We start from the raw sequence: 16,740 nt of genomic DNA, 5'->3' as shown, positions 1-16,740 counted from the left end.
GGTTCCAGTTCCACTGTACTTCACACTTGTACAGGTAACATACAGGCCCCAGCTTGGCTGAAAGTCAAGGGCAATAATTGGAGCTGGTGGTTTACATTGCATGCAGAATGTTGCTTGGAAACCAGCATGTAGACTGAGTGTGTCTGTACGACACTCCAGTGGTCCTTCTCCACCCCATTTGTAACGTTTATCATTCTTCTTCACAATGTCCACACGACTGGTCTAAATAAGAGAAAAGAGGAGGAGTATGTATAGTGCAGTATATATTCTATTGGAGCCGAAACATCTCAAATTTAGTATTCAAGTGATTGAATAGTACAATGAGTGAGTAATTTAGATTGTGAATATTTGAATTATATGCAAGTTATTTCTTCAAATATACTAAATTACTATTCTCTAGAAGAAAAATTGGAAAGATACACAGAAATACGATCAATTACAAGTATAACTGAAAGCAGCTTCCTTGCAAATACCAAATTATTGCTAAAAGTTTGGTTGCTTTGTATTCAAATACTTAGTAAGATATTATAACTGAGCAAATATCCAAGCAACTCAGATGTTAGTTTCAACTCTATGTTATAGTGTACGTGTTTCACTTTAATATAAGCACATGCTTTAATATAAGGCAAACACACCTCAAGCTTCACATCACTCTGTGTTGTATTCAGGGAAAAGGTGATCACCTGACCACCTGCCCCACCCACACAAAGGGTCTGGGTCAGCTGACAAAACTTGATGTGCTGTATTGCTAGTCGTGGATCATCACCAAATGGGTCAAACTTGCCAACGCTCCGGTACGGTGGCCAGCTGTATTCTGATTGGCCAGAATCGTGTTCATCTTCCATGCCAACAAAGAGGATTTTTGTCTTCAGCTCATAAATCAATCCCATTCCAACTATAAGAGTGTAAAACCAGTCATTGTGTATGTATTACAGACACATATGCCCTGTTGCTCAGGGGTGTAGCCTAGCTACATAACACTGTAGAGGCATGCCAGCTAAGAGGGTCTGGGGAAAAGTGTGAAAATTAGACTCTCTGAGATTGAAGATTCCAGTAGTTTACCACAATATAGTCAACCCTTAAACCTGCACGTTATTTTAAGGAATACGTGATTACACAAAACCATTTAAAATGCCCGTCTAGCCAGACTAGCTAAACTCTATTAGCCTAAAGCTATATACCAACAGAAAGTTTATTCATTGGGCTACATGAGGAAGTTTAAATAACCACTGTAACAACAGAGACTTACTTGTTATGGAGCGATGGAAAACGGTGGCTCAATTTTCCATTATTCCTCAATAGTCGTGATGGCAGCCATATTAACAATTAATTAAATCATGTGAGCTATATAGGGCGTGACTCGCCATTGAATGGGGGAATCGCCTCGTGTTTATTTCACACGAGTCTGATGAAGTAGGAAGGAGATATTAACCATTTTCTAAACGTATGTAAGGGGTTTGCATGCTTATTTTGCGTAACGATAGTTTCAGGGCGAGTTTTGGCCCTATGTTTTCATGCTAGGGTAAACCCCTAGGTACCATTTTAATCCTTATTTAATTACCAATAAAATGGTATTGATTATGTAGTCATAGAAAAAACGATTCGTTAGTTACAGCGCTTTGTTTACAGCCATGCGTCAATGCTGAATTTATCGGCGTGTGCAGGTTTAAGGGTTAACAGTTATTAATTTGACTGCTGTATTAGGGTGACTGCTGTATTAGGGTATCTTAATATGCTAAACACTTATATGAGATTTTCCCAATGTGAGATTAAATTCAGCAGTTTATTAGAATAGCTATGATGCTATTACCGAACATTTGCTTGACTGCTGTATTAGGGTGAGGGTGACTGTTCTATTTGAGTATCTTGTGTTTATTGATGCCTGAGCCTGGGCCAGCTACATCACTGCAGTTACGTTGCTTATGAAAATTGGCTAGTTTTGTAAACTACCAATGGTTTTTTTATTGGTAACATCGTCCCTCAAATAAATTAAAGTTTTGAAAAAGTGAAATTGATGGAAAAAGAAAAAGGCTATCCATTGCTGGAGAACATTACTGAAGATACATATAGTACATAGTAAGCTAGCACATCTCCATAAAGCAATTCCAATACACAGCCTCCTTAAATTGATGAGATATTTAGTTTTGTGACCGATAAACTGGTCGATAAAGCCAAAGTGGCTCTAGTAGGGAAGCATTCACAACCTGTACTCATTTCCATTATTTCTGCATATAAATAACAAAGATCAAGTTCCCATCTTGTGAATTTTCTACACAGATTCTAATAAATAGTTCAGCTTGACAACAAAAATGAGCAAAGTCATGTGCACAAGTTTTCAACCAATGGAATCACTTCTTTTTTTGAACTTCAAATTAAAATTATCACACGACTTCCGCTTTTGTCACACAAGAACTATTAGAACCTGTGTATCATACACACAAGCACACGTGTGCACACACAAGATAAACAATATGGGAATCCCCAAATCCTTAATTACCTGATGTCGCATCCCAGAATTTCACTGTACCATTTTCATGCCTACAGTAGCAAAAACAATCACCCTAGTAAATGTTACACATTGAAACTTGTTACTACTGAAGAACTCACCCAGTGATGAGTAAGGTATATGAAGGAGGTTCCACTGTCTTGATACATCCTCCCATGACAGGCCATTGCTAGGTTACAAGATACAAAGGGCAAAGACAAATAAAAAAATACTTCATACCAGCATAGCAGATTGACAGAGAAAGATTGTGATAAAAGAAGAAATGACCTGCTCATTAATTAAGAACGTGAGATACTTAAACTACAGTTGATTTCAGGTAGGCAGGGAAACAAACAGATTTAAAGTCACATGCTTGAAAGTAACCAATGAGATCGGTAGCCTTCATTTACACTAGTGCTGTCCACCCCTGGGGCTGATGGCATGAAATTTCATTGGTTATTTCTATACATGTGAATTTGGATTTATGTGGACAACCAACTGAAATCAACTGAACTAAACACTCAGTTAATAAACATATTAAAAGCCAAAACACTTCTAAATTCAGGGCTTGAATATTCTCAGGTTTGCTAAAGGACAGAAGTTGGTGGAAACAACTTACACAGGTGGCCTCAGAGGGTTGACTTGAAGGACCTAGTTCAACAAGTTTCTCATATAAATGGCGGGAACAGTTGTCATACACTTCAACAACTGTGACAGGGGAGGCGTGAATACTGTGCAGGTATGGCTTCTGAATCTCTGGGAACCTGTGGACATCAGGTGGTGATTGATGAGCAATGCATCATTATGTGCTTACTTGAAAGTTTGTAGATCAAAGGCTAACAACTCTTCTTCACAAAGAACAAGTAAGGCTTCACCTTTGTCACTGTCTATAGCTGAAGAAAATGACACTGTTTATGTAATAAGTGTTTTATAGCTAGTTAGGCAGTACAGAAGTAGGATTCCCTATATGTATTTATGTGGATAATCGTTAGCATTTCCATTATTTATGTAGTATTATCAATGCACGTGCATCTCCCCAAGTGCAAACCAATAAGAGGCTATACTCTATCCATACTTTTACGGCACAGGATAACAGTACCTGCACTTCATGCATGTACTTAGTAAGCATAAGAGTTACTTTGATGTTGGCCTTACAAGGGACAAACTACAGCAACAAGAATCAAATTTCTTATACTACACATTTTGCACAAAACCATGTACCAACAATTTGTTCGGTACAGAAAGAGATTCACTATAAGTTGTACAAATCTAATAAGTAATACAAGCTAATACAAAGCTAATTGTGTTGAATGCAATGCCAGTTCGCCAAGCAACAAAAACTAAGACATACTTTATGACCCCAACTTCATGATCTCATTTAATTAACCCTCTGGCTCTGAAGTTAATAAAAAAGTAAATGTGAGTGCCATTATAGTGGCTCTACAGTGCCACTACAGTGGCTCTTACACTGTGCATGCATTCAAAGATGTATATCTTGTAAACGAAATATCCTATGAGTAAATGGTGAACCATGTTACCCTGCTGTTAATGACCATTTTCTTAAGCTTTATCCAACCATTGTAAAGTGAACGGACATGATACAAGACAAATTTGCATTGGGAGGAATTTTCAGTAGTTTCTAAGACGGTACTTAGAATGATACTACTTGTCATAACGGATAGTTCAAACAAAGAATAGTTAGTATAAGTTATCATGATATTGTAGATCTATTCATTGTGAGTAGTTTAGTACTAACCATGGGGGAATAGGTGGTCTATACAAGGATTAACAAGAGCCCAAGTGTTACATGTCAAAACTCATATTTTATATAAAAGAAGTTTCATTCTTTAAGAACAAAAACCACTATAATGGTGCTAGGGGCCAAAGGATTGATAAATCAATCTTAGTTTTATTTATTAATGTCATATTTCCATTCTATAGGCTACTTACCGGCCATACTCACACACTACAATCAACTCACCATATATAGCAAAGATGTCTACCACAGGAGAAGAGAAATCTAATGCAACATGTTGTACTCCATGCATGATGGTGATGGCGTGATGGTCTCCTGAGTGCTCTTGGGGTAATCCCCCACAGAATATTAACATCGGGTTCCTATGGTAACGCAGATGAAGGAAGAGGGGACACTGGGGAGGTACTCACTGTTCACTGTCAAGCCATTTAATGTTGGAGATCGGCTCACAGTTTTCTCCTACAAAAATGATGAGAAAAAGTATATGACTAATATTATGAATAATCTTCTAATCTTCTAGTATAAGACTAATTGTCTAATATTATGAACTCTTGGTGACCAAGAGTTCATATACTACTGAATTATGCACTCTTGATGTCACAATGCCACACACACAAAAAATCATATATGTATTGATTGATTTATGTAAGGCTTGCACCTTTGTGTACTACTTTATGTCCTATATATTAGCTACCAGAGCTAGCCAAGTTTCACATGTCACGTATGTTTGTGTACTTCAATGGTCCAAATGCTGTTGACTGTTCCGTTACAAATTTAGACCATCTTTGCAACTCAATTGGATTATTAATGAGCTGTATACCAGCTTACCTACCCCTAAATTTGAAGTACAGTAAATAATTTTAAAAATCATTCTTGGATAAAGTAAGAAAAATAAATATGAACTTTGTGAATTAAGACACGCCACACCGATTCAAGGTGTCTAACTCCTTCAATTCCATATTAAATATAATTGGTTTCTATATACGTGCATGGCCAAGTGTGAAAATCATGTTTTTAAAGTACTGCATGGCAAACACTTGTATACGTAGGGGCAGGCAATTAGGAAAGGGAGAAAAGATTGCTAGATAACTCAATCACCTACTGTAAATAAGATAATGAATTTGCTTATTGAGATAATAAATAATAATTATACGGGCACAATGTGGAGTCTATGAAATTTATAAACCCGAAGGCCCGGGCTGTAGCGCACGAGCGCGCTACTAAGGGCCTGAGGGTTTATAAATTTCATAGACTCCACATTGTGCCCGTATAACTGCTTTAGACTCTTTCACATTACACTCAGATTACTTACCTCATCCACGGCTGTTTCTGCTGTAGGCTTGGCAAAAGCAGCTGGTTTACTTGTGATAATACTAGCGCCATGGCAACTATGTGTCCTCACATGACAAAATAATAACGCTCGTTAAATCACTGCACGTGAACAATGCATAGCGATTGGATAAACCTAGATTTTGAGTATGTGTTATATTGTGCTTGAAGGCGTGGAGTATAATAGAAAACAAGGTGGAGTATATGAGATTTATTACCCACCCAAAACAGCCTAAATAGAGTCTAATAAATCTTAATAATCTATTACACACGCACGCAAGCGGACAAACAATCCTGTATGGTTAGAAGTTCTTGATAGACAAAATGCAAGATATGCATTAGGAAATGAGAAAAACAACAACATATTTTCAAGAATGCTTAAGTTCAGTGTATGATTATTTGCAAGTCATTGGCAAAAACATGGCTTCTCCATTACTAAGTTTTGGTACAAGGAAATTTAACTTCAAGTAGGAATCATTGAAACAAAAGAAGAGTCACTTACAAACTTGCAGTTAGAGCAACTCAAATTTAAAATCACAAGATTTCCTTACACTTGTTTGTTATTTATCTTTTTGTAATGCTAGAAACTGTATTAATTTAAAATAAAATAGTAGCCAATTGCTAAGCTCTCACAAGAAAAAGTAAGGCTGGTTGATATTAGTTGGGCACAAAATTCATGATCAATAGCGTATACACACTGTAACACACATATAAGTTTACTAGGACATATGCACAGACAGACTAACCATAATGTTTCACTGGCCCATTTTCAGGAGAACTGCTAGATACACTCCAAGTGCATATGCCTCCATTGGTGTGAGCTGACATGAACTTCTGTCCCTCAGCTTGCCAGCACACACACTCTATAGGCTAAGAGAAACCATATATCTTGTGCAACTCATATAAAAACTAAATAAGGAAATTTCTTAGTATTTTGGAACAGGGGAATTGTTTTCCTTAAGCTGCAAACTAGATAATTACACAATAAGGCATACACAACAACAAAATGAATTTTCAGAGTTTTGGGAACAGTGTAGTAAGCAAACCTACAAAAATACCGTACAGCTGGAAATTTTCGAAAGCAAAAATTTTAGAAAAAGTGTTCCTGATTTATAATTCGAGACTTTTAATTTCGAAAATTTGCTCCTGACTTATAATTCGAAACTTTGTATTTTCGAAAATGTCGACTGATACTTCGACGTCGCATTCAGATCATTGTATAAACTCTGTGGTTCGTGGTCATCACATATATAAGGATATATGGACACCTGTGATAGGAGAGGAGTTGACATGCCGAAGAGAAGTTGGAAACATTCATGACTTGCACGCGGTAGCCACCATCCGTGGCAGCGATGTCGTTGGTCACGTACCACGTACAATATCGCTGCCTTGTAATGTGTTCATAAGGAAAGGGGGGACAATACGCTGCATCATCAAAGGTCACAGGCAGTACTCTCTTGATTTAGATAGAGGAGGCCTTGACGTTCCATGCAAGCTGAAGTTTGAGGGCAGCAAAAATTCAATAGACCAGCTGTTGGAGAAACTTCGTAATGCACCTGTAGACAAAGCACCTGGAAGTGTACTTACGTCGACTAGTAACCAGCTACAACACAGTAAGTTTAATTAGCTATCAAGTGGTAGCTAGCATTTTGGTATTACATGATAGCGCTTATGCACCTATCAATGTCACTACCCCAGGTTGGGCAGCAGGTGGGGATTTGCAGAGGATTCATCACCCAAACTCATCTGCAGGCAATTGCAAGCCATATTGTCAGTATTTCCTGTTAATAGGGGATTTATAACTCAAAGCTGTTCCCAGGGTTGGGGAATTTGTCACCTATAGCGTTTGCCAAATCCCTGCCTTTGCCTTGACAATGATAGGTGCATTATAACTTCTAGAGGTGGTGTGTAATTAATTGAAAGCACTATATTCAGTGGGACGCATGAATTAGAGCATTACAGGCTTGTTGTACTCCGCGGCTGCTAAAGAATACATGCGTTTAATTGCATGCATGCATAGAGTCTCACGCTGACTGCCGTTTCCCAGGAAAGTGTGAACGTAAATGTGTTCATATTGTTATAACTAAAGACATGTTAATCAACACCAACATGCTAATGGAGTGCTCACACCTAAGAAGTTGGGATCGATGTCTGCACTTCAAGCATTGCTTTAAGATAAAAGGTTGCACATGCAGTAGTCATGTTATAGTGCTATAATCATCAGTAGCAGTACTATTATAATAGATTCACATTATATGTTTGTGTTTCCATGGTTGTTTTTTCTCTTGGCAGACCATCATGTAGCAACTGGACAGTTAGATCAGAAGGATGATAAGCAGTCAGCAACACCATTGAGAAAAGTTCTACTGCCACCATCTCTTCAGAATCCTCGTTCCACTGTCAATGCAGTAGAAAATCCAGTGTGGCTGCACTTGTACAAGTACACACTAACTCATGCAGATTTAAGTACTTTGCTTACATCAGGGTCACCACTAAATGATAAACACGTTAATCTGGCACAAACCATTCTAAAGAAGCAATTCCCTAAAGCATCTGGCTTGCAATCTACACTTTTACAATTCAAAGCGCTAGACAAAAAGTATTCGAACGGTATTCAAATTGTACATTGCCCAAATGACCACTGGATTACCATTTTCAAGGAAAATTCTTCAGCCAATGTAATCTATGTGTATGATTCCGTTTTTGATTCTCCTAATACAGCAGTGTATACAGTTGCATGTAACTTGTTTGGTGTTGAAGATGATCTGTCTGTTGTGATGGTACCAATGCAAAAACAGGCAGCTGACTCTAATAATTGTGGTCTTTTTTCCATTGCCGTGGCTACCGCTTTAGCTTTTGATAGTATCCCCTCTAAATTACAATTTGTAGAAAGCGAAATGCGTAGCCATTTAAAAACTTGCTTTGAGAAGGGAGCGATGAGTATGTACCCCATACATTAGTGTTATACATGGTGCTGTGTAAAGTTGATTTTAAAACATTCTTTTTGTATTTCAAATATTTAATACAATAATATATACTAACAAGGTAATGATAAGGTACAGTAAAAGGAACGTGTTAAAGTAGTCCAGCCTTACGGAAGCCATTAGTGGCTATCTGGGGGTTCATCTTTAAGCAATCAAATGTATTCTTGAGCCATGTAACACCCAAAGGCTTAACAACGCTTAAAGAAAGGTTTACATCAGGAGTGGAGCATCCATGTTGCAACTGAATTTTGACCTGTTCAGCATACCAACCTTGAAATTCATTACGGCACTCCTTTACAGCCTTGTTAACGCTGATGTCCAAGGGTTGAAGCCTGTCCGTGCAGTTGGCTGGAACTAGCAAAACATCTATGTTGTTTTCTTCCAGCGTTTTCAGCACAACCTCAGTGCATTGGCCTTTAAATCGATCAAATATGACTAAACTGCGGTGATCACTTGATAAACCAAGCTCGGACTTCTTCTTTGTCACATAAGGTAACAAAACATTGTGTATATATTGCAAGGTTGTTACTTGATTAGACCAATGATTCTCAGTAAACGTTGCGTGCCAATCAGTTGGAAACTTTGGTTTGGGGAGGCACCTTGGAGTTTTCCCAGCATAAACTATTTGGGGTGGCAAATAGTGATCAGACATAGTCACACAAAGAACAGCAGTAATTTGGCATTTGTCGTCTGCTCCCACTATTTCAACCCGTTTGCTACCCACTTCAGCCATTGTCCAATTACTAACTGGCACATAATGAATGCCTGTTTGGTCCCAATTCAACACCAAGCTGTCAGGGATTTCTTCCATTTCAATGAGAGTTTTTACACTGAGCTTTATCTGCCTCAAAATCTATCAAACTCATCTTGGGCTTTTTAGTAGTTGCACTTCTCTTTACGAAATGTATCCTGGACAGCAATGACTTGGCCCAAGCTTTTGTAATAGATATTGGACCTCAATTAATTGACAAAAGATTGCTATCGCGATACTGGACCATTCCAGAACCTGCCGCCATCACAATGGCTGTATTGACTACAGCACCACTCGAGCGCAAGTGCTTAATGTACATAATCACATAATCATCAAGTTCCTTTCCCAGTAGCAGTGGGCGGCCTCTTTTTTTGTTAGGAAGCTCATTAATGACCACTTCTTGTTTACTCTCCCCTTGATTCTCGTCTTGATGCTCTCGCACAAGTATCTTCAGCTCCCTCAGATATCATGCTTTCCAGGTAGCGACGCTACTGACCGGTATTTTGTCTCTTGCCGGATGCAGGGATGCATAATGGCGAATTGTGTCAGTTATTCTGTGATCTATAGCTCTTTTGGCGATCTCAGCCCTTTCCTTTCCGCTGTAGTGTTGATACCTTCCTCGCTTGGCATCCGGTTCTTCTTTCTCAATCAATACTTCCCTTATAGCAGTGTTAGCTGCTTTAATAGCACTGCTGGGAATCGATTTAGACAGTGCCCCTGACGGGTTTGGCAAGTCTACAACAGAAGTCGGGTCGCTTCTACTTCGAATAAAAAAATCCATACTTTACAAGTGCCATTTTCCGAATATATTCGAATAATCAATTTTCGAAAATGCTCCGGATTTTTGAAATTTTCGAAATTAAAGTCTTTCGAAAATTTCCGGCTATACGGTAGAGCATCTTTTCAGAAATTTTAACATCAAGCAAGAAATGTTACTTGATCCTATAATATTCTCATTGCATACATAAACAACAACTGCATACTTATGACCTTCAAGTTATGATCAGTTCCAGTTCCTAACGTACCTCCATAGAATCAGCAATGCTTGAAGGATAGTTCTTACTTGGAAGTCCCTTCTCAAGGTCCCATAATACGATGACTCCTTTCTCGTAACCAATCAGCAACTGTTAGGAAAAATGCCATTTACAACTTCTCCATATTTTACAGCAAGCTCTGTATAGCTGTGCACATACATGTATGTTGGACATCCTCATAGTAACAGTGTAGTGTATGTGTATTTAACAGAAATAAATGGCATACCTTATTGTGGTCGGATGGACATATCTCTAAACCCTTTACAGAGCCTGGATGTGTCTTCGCTGCTGGTTGAATCCTGGTGGTTGAATAAAGAATTTACCCAAAATACTACACAGTGACACACAAATCTAGGGTCATTCCATGTCAAATCAACAAGGAATTTAGGGTCACCTCTCGGACTTTGATGAAACTTGGTGTTTGTAGTACCTGTGGTGCTTATCGCTCATATCAAAAGTTCTATTATGAACTCTTGCTCATACAAATTATTATGAACTCTTGCTCATACAAATTAGCTCCATACACCCCATAGTTTATGACCAGAATTATTTTGAATATTTCTTGAAAAATTGGTCCATCTTTAGTTACAAAATCAACCGTAACTTCACACTGTGTACATATTTGTAAACACAATTTTCATTGATGGAAGACTGTTGATTGACCTTTCCAGTGATCTCTAAATTATGGGATATCTACTTAATTATGATTTGAAAGTACTGTATTGAACACTTTAATCCTTTATATTTCAAAAAATGCTGCTTGAAATTCTTTGAATTTTTTTTTGTGAATAATGATTGGGTCATAGTCTTGTTTGATAAAATTTTTGTGGTGGGACCACAATGGACTCAAGAGATTATTGCTGTATGGGAGTGTACACTTTCAATAACCACTCACAACAACTTGCAACAAGGCCATGTCAAGTTTGTCTTACAGAGTGAAGGTGTCTAGGCACAGTGCAACCTGTATTAGTGACCACCTGTATTGAAAGACCACACAGTTAATTTATACTTCTTTAATTGGATAATAATGTATAGCACCAAAGCATCAACCCGGCCCTTTCTAGCAAATAAAATGGTCCTTATTAGACAGGTGGGCTTTAAATTACAGATGTGACCACAATATACCAGTTAAAGCACCGTTGCATGTACAATATGGAAATAAAAGCACGAGGGCATGGGCGAGAGACTAATATAGCACTCGGCTTCGCCTCGTGCTATATTAGACTCGACACCAAGGCCGAGTGCTTATTGTACAAGCATAGCGGTGCTTTAACTGGTTTAGAGTGCTGTCTTGCTTGGAGTGTTTGTTTCGTGAATTCGAACCGTGTCGGTTTTCAGCCATCAGACAATCGGTAAGTGTCTATGTAGTACAGTTGTGGTAGTAATACAAGCAAATAGTATCTTTTTGGCTACTTTTGGCGATTAGAAATGTTACACACGTGATCTTGTTTTTCGTATTTATTTTCCAATCAATGCATAACTGCTCTTTATTTTCCATAACTGTACTTTATTGTGCCGCAAATGGAAAATATAGCACACTTGAATGCGTTACGGAAAATAGAGCACTCTTTCGCTTTGATCTAGCCAACGCAAAGTACTTTAAGTGTCCATTAAGATGTCATGTGAATGTTCATTTGTTGTACCATCTCTATATTGAATCCTTTAAGTTGCGTATGTAATTTGCATAGGTACGTACAACAGAACTCCTTAAAAGGTATACCTGGACACTTTGATAACCAGGAGACCTGTTTATACTCCCACTATAGTGGTGCACATACATTTGGACCAAAATACTTCTGTAATATGAGCACTTTATTATGGTCCTAGGAATGGAGGGGTGTTACCATATAAATGTATTACTTGTACCTCAATGTGTGAAATTGGCTACTAAATTACTTTACATTCATGACCACTTTGAAGATCAAGTCATAAATTAATGCATATACTCACGCAGGAGGTTAACATGTTGGCCATGTGTATAACATTTACCTGCACTGATCTTCAAAGTGTGAATGCAAAATACTTTCAAAAACCATTTAGTAATTACAGTACTATAAATCACACACTGAGGTACAAGTGCACATTAAAAAAACAACTTGGTACAAGTAATGCATCTACTGCATACAGTGTAACTCTTCTATTTCCTGGACCACTGATAAAGTGAGAAACGAAACCACAGACTTGTCTTGGGTCCAAATGTATGTACAATTACAAAATGACATCATGAACATACATCCTGGCTATCAAGGTGATGCAGCCATGTACATAATTTGAACAGTGGGCTATGTATGTAAGTGTACTACGGCGAGATTTGACTTAATAAAATAAATTTCTGAATATATGGAAAAACATTCGTGTGTTTATAGATGCATGATATCATTTAAAGTCCACCAGTCCAATAAGGACCATTTTTTGGATTTACTAGAGCTAGAAAGGGTTGATGCTTTGGTGCTATACATTAATATCCAATTATAGAATTATAAATTAACTGCAGCACATAGGTGGTCACTAATACAGGTTGCACTGTACCTAGACACCTACACTCTGTAAGACAAACTTGGCATGGCCCTGTTGTGAGTGGTCATTGGAGGTGTACACTCCCATACAGCAAAAACAGGCTACAAAATTCCACTATATACCACAACATAATTCATTATATCTCTTGAGCCCATTGCGGTCCTAGCACAACATTTTTTTTATCAAACAGACTATGACCCAATCATTATTTACGAAAAAATTCAAAGCAGCATTTTTGAACTTTGCGTGGGAGAGATCAAAGGAAAAAAGTGTACTTTAAATTTCATAAAGTACACTCTAGGGCAAACAGTGCTTTATTGCCCATGTGCCTTAGTGCAGGCTATTAGCCTGCGGTGCTCGCGCCAGCACAACTAATCACCCAAGCCGGTGAAGGCTGATAGCCTCGCCGTACTGAGTGATCAATCGACCCCAGCCAATACGAGTTCTACGATTGGATTGCTTTTATAGACATACCTAAATGCTTTGATGATGGGTGGGAGAAGGTAACGTTGCTGTTACGTTTGTTAATGTAAACGGACAAGTCCTGGAGATATCACGGGAATACTTCACCATGTGTCACAATAGAATCCATTGTGGGTCTTGACTAAAACCTGCCAAACTACGTGATGAACATCTACTATGCCAAAATATGGTGAACTACGTGTGAGTTACTTTGTTAAACTAGTTTGTGTGCATTCAGGCTGTTAATAGTTTGTGCAACGCATGTTAATTACGAGTCCTGGTGTATAGTGAAGCTACATGACTAGAAAGTTCTATGAATCATTTAAAGCATTGCCTTGCTCATGCTATATGAAAAGTAAAGTACTCGGCCGCGCGCCTTGTACTTTATTTTCCATATAGCACTCGCGGCAATGCTTTAACATATAGATAAAGGATTAAAGTTTTCAATACAGTACTTTCGAACCACAATTAAGTAGATATCCCATAATGTAGGGATCACTGGAAAGATCAATCAACTGTCTCTTCCATCAGTGAAATTATGTTCACAAATATTTACACAGTGCAAAGTTACGGCAACTAGAAATGGACCAATTTTTCACAAAATATTCAAAATATTTGTGGTCATAAATCAGTAACTATGGGGTGTATGGAGCTAAAAATTGCACGAGTGATAAAAGCATCACAGGTACTACAAACATACCAAGTTTCATCAAAATCCAAGAGGTGACCCTTGATTTGACATTGAATGACCCTATTGACACACATGCACACAACACACTACACACATGCAACACAAAAATATGCATGCACACGCATACAACCACACACACGTATATAACCACACACACACGCGTACGCACGCATGACAAGCACACGCGCACACACACAACAGATGCACTAAACATACAATAGTTACATCAGCTATAACAGAATCTGTGATCATGTAAATGCACTGTAATATATGAAAGAGAAGATATTCACACTTACAGAGCAGTGGCCTGATCCCAAAAGATGACCTCTTCTGTGAGTCTGAAGGACCGCAGGTCTAGTGTGAAGACATTCCCACTGCTTGTACCAATGTAGAAATGACCAGTGAGTTGTGACAGGCAACATGCTGTGATGGTCTTGCCCCTAGTAACATCACACAAACATCACAGTGTCAATATTTTGTGATGACTTCACTTCCTAGATCAACAGCCAACACAAAAACAAATTTTCACAATTTTTTTTAATTCACCAATATAATGGGAGGAGGGAGAGTGTCAAACTGTGCTATAGGCAAGCCTGTAAAGTAACCCACACATGTCTTTGTTTCCTCTCGAAAACCTGACCACTGTCAATTGCCACTTTATTAGTTCAAGGTGGGTGCATGGTCTACATGAAATCACAATGGCTGAAACTCCACCTCGACATGTCAGTTTAGCTATCAAAGTCAAACCTGTTGATGGTGACATTGATGAAATCTTAAACAAAGACATCGCATGCGAGTTTTGACCCAGAGTACAACACACATGGGAACTGGATTCGTTCTTCAAGGCAGTGTCAATATTCCTGGTGATGTTTGCTTTCCAGGTTATCTGCCTGTGTTTCTCTTTCCTCTGCATGATGTGATCTACTTTTTCTCAAGTGTACCCTGTTCTTTCGCTCAATTCAGTTTCTTCACGTGTAGCTATGTGTGTACAAAGTGCACCCACTGCACTCATAATTAGTTGCCGAGCAATACAAATCAACCGAACAATGCCATAGGACTTTACAGACTCATTTTCCCAGCACATAGTGCAGTTCGACACTCTTCTTTCCCCATAATATATTCTTGCCAATACTGAATAAGAAAAGATGTAATTTGGTACATTGTGTAACCTCACCAACAAGGCCAACAATTGAATCACAAATATTTGTGTGGTTTTATATGTGATCCAGACCTGTTGGGACCAATATATTTTGTCTATGATGAGGCCTTTATTTGAAGCTGAGAGCCATAGTACTTCAGTGTACTAAGATCTATACATTGCACTCCACTCACATTCAAACACAAACTTCAGTATTGTGTGTTTAATTTAGCTCCACACACTTATATTTATTTAGTATTGGATATGGAATTCTAGAGTTAAGCAAATATATACATATTTCACTTAATTGTGTGGTGTAATGTCTACTTTTTGAGTAAGACTAGTTGCCAAGACACAGGTGTGCTTCGTGACCAGCAACAAACTTACCCCTGTAACAAAATCAACATGTACTACTGATAAGAAACCAACTCTGAACTTTGAATGAATTATATTGCTATTGACTATTCTTCATAGCAACAAAGGGTAGGTTTGTCTCCCAATAAAATACATCTTATTTCAATGCATGCATTCATCAGTTATTTCAAGCTTTTACCACTTCACAATTTTACCAGGTTTCACTATTACAGACATACACAATATCACATTACACTACACACTGTAAATTAGCAAATGGAATCTGAATCTCAAAAATTTCATTACTCACTATTGTTGTTTCTATGGGAACCAACATGTACATTAGGGAAATGAACTCTCATGAGTTGTTTTGAAATGCTATTTATTTGTTTTAGGTACAGCTGAGATGTACAACTGTACGTATCTATGGTGAAACTCTTTAACTGGTCTCCTTACCCTATAGTTTGGATTACCCTATAGTTTGGATACAATGTAGTGTTACTTTCAATGGGTCTCACTATACATATATATATATATGACACAGTATATAAAGTATTACAATATTGGTCTACAATTCTTATACAAAAATGTCACACCATAGCATACAATAAACAGACCAGCAAGTATCACATAAGTGTAATTTAGTTTATTACTACAAATAAGCACATACTCAACTCACCCTTCAGCATTCATATTAAAGTGGTTCGTAGACTGAAGCACAGGTCCATCTTGTGAACTACTGTCCATTGAGATGTGCCATAATACAATACAATTGTCAGCACACAATGTTATGAATTGATGCTAAACAAAACAAAGGAGGAAATGGACATGACAAGCAATCACCACTTGTTAGACTACTAGTTACAGCAAATATAGGGATGATTAACATAACTACTTGAGTACAAACAACATATCTGTGACTTGTGTGGCCTGTGGGACATCATTGTCTGTTCATTCAATGGCGTACCACGTTGGCAAAAGAGTAGATTTTCTGTATGGCTGCTCCACTGGCATAGCTTGACTTAAGCTCTAGCCCAGGCCGACCATAACTGTTGGCAAGCTAGGCTAAGAAAAATATCAATTGAATACATACACCCACACAAACTGCAATTGAACTAATCAACAGAAAGGATACACTCTGAATTCACCAGTCTTAGTTCCAACAGCCAACAGATGATAATCTTTCTCGTAACTAATCGCGGTTGGCTTGTGGGGGAATCCATGAAACGCGCTCTAGGG

General features: G+C 38.1%; 1 protein-coding gene across 1 annotated transcript in view; it reads right to left on the bottom strand.

Moving 5' to 3' along the window:
* LOC136251188 (LLGL scribble cell polarity complex component 2-like) overlaps nucleotides 1-16,740 on the bottom strand; it is a 29,222-nt gene that overhangs the window by 12,266 nt on the left and 216 nt on the right. The window contains exons 2-16 of the mRNA XM_066043575.1: nucleotides 16,637-16,734; nucleotides 16,469-16,550; nucleotides 16,181-16,302; nucleotides 14,306-14,449; nucleotides 10,566-10,638; nucleotides 10,331-10,429; nucleotides 6,317-6,440; nucleotides 4,652-4,700; nucleotides 4,467-4,603; nucleotides 3,300-3,378; nucleotides 3,105-3,249; nucleotides 2,608-2,675; nucleotides 2,498-2,538; nucleotides 636-895; nucleotides 44-222 (exon numbers count right to left, since the gene is read on the bottom strand). Of these exons, the coding sequence (XP_065899647.1) occupies nucleotides 44-222; nucleotides 636-895; nucleotides 2,498-2,538; nucleotides 2,608-2,675; nucleotides 3,105-3,249; nucleotides 3,300-3,378; nucleotides 4,467-4,603; nucleotides 4,652-4,700; nucleotides 6,317-6,440; nucleotides 10,331-10,429; nucleotides 10,566-10,638; nucleotides 14,306-14,449; nucleotides 16,181-16,302; nucleotides 16,469-16,550; nucleotides 16,637-16,734 (1,700 nt within the window). The remainder of the gene's footprint in view (nucleotides 1-43; nucleotides 223-635; nucleotides 896-2,497; nucleotides 2,539-2,607; nucleotides 2,676-3,104; nucleotides 3,250-3,299; nucleotides 3,379-4,466; nucleotides 4,604-4,651; nucleotides 4,701-6,316; nucleotides 6,441-10,330; nucleotides 10,430-10,565; nucleotides 10,639-14,305; nucleotides 14,450-16,180; nucleotides 16,303-16,468; nucleotides 16,551-16,636; nucleotides 16,735-16,740) is intronic.

The sequence above is a fragment of the Dysidea avara genome, chromosome 3 (genome assembly GCF_963678975.1).
Source record: "Dysidea avara chromosome 3, odDysAvar1.4, whole genome shotgun sequence".
NCBI lineage: Eukaryota > Metazoa > Porifera > Demospongiae > Dictyoceratida > Dysideidae > Dysidea > Dysidea avara.
This window is presented reverse-complemented; position numbering and strand designations above follow the sequence as displayed.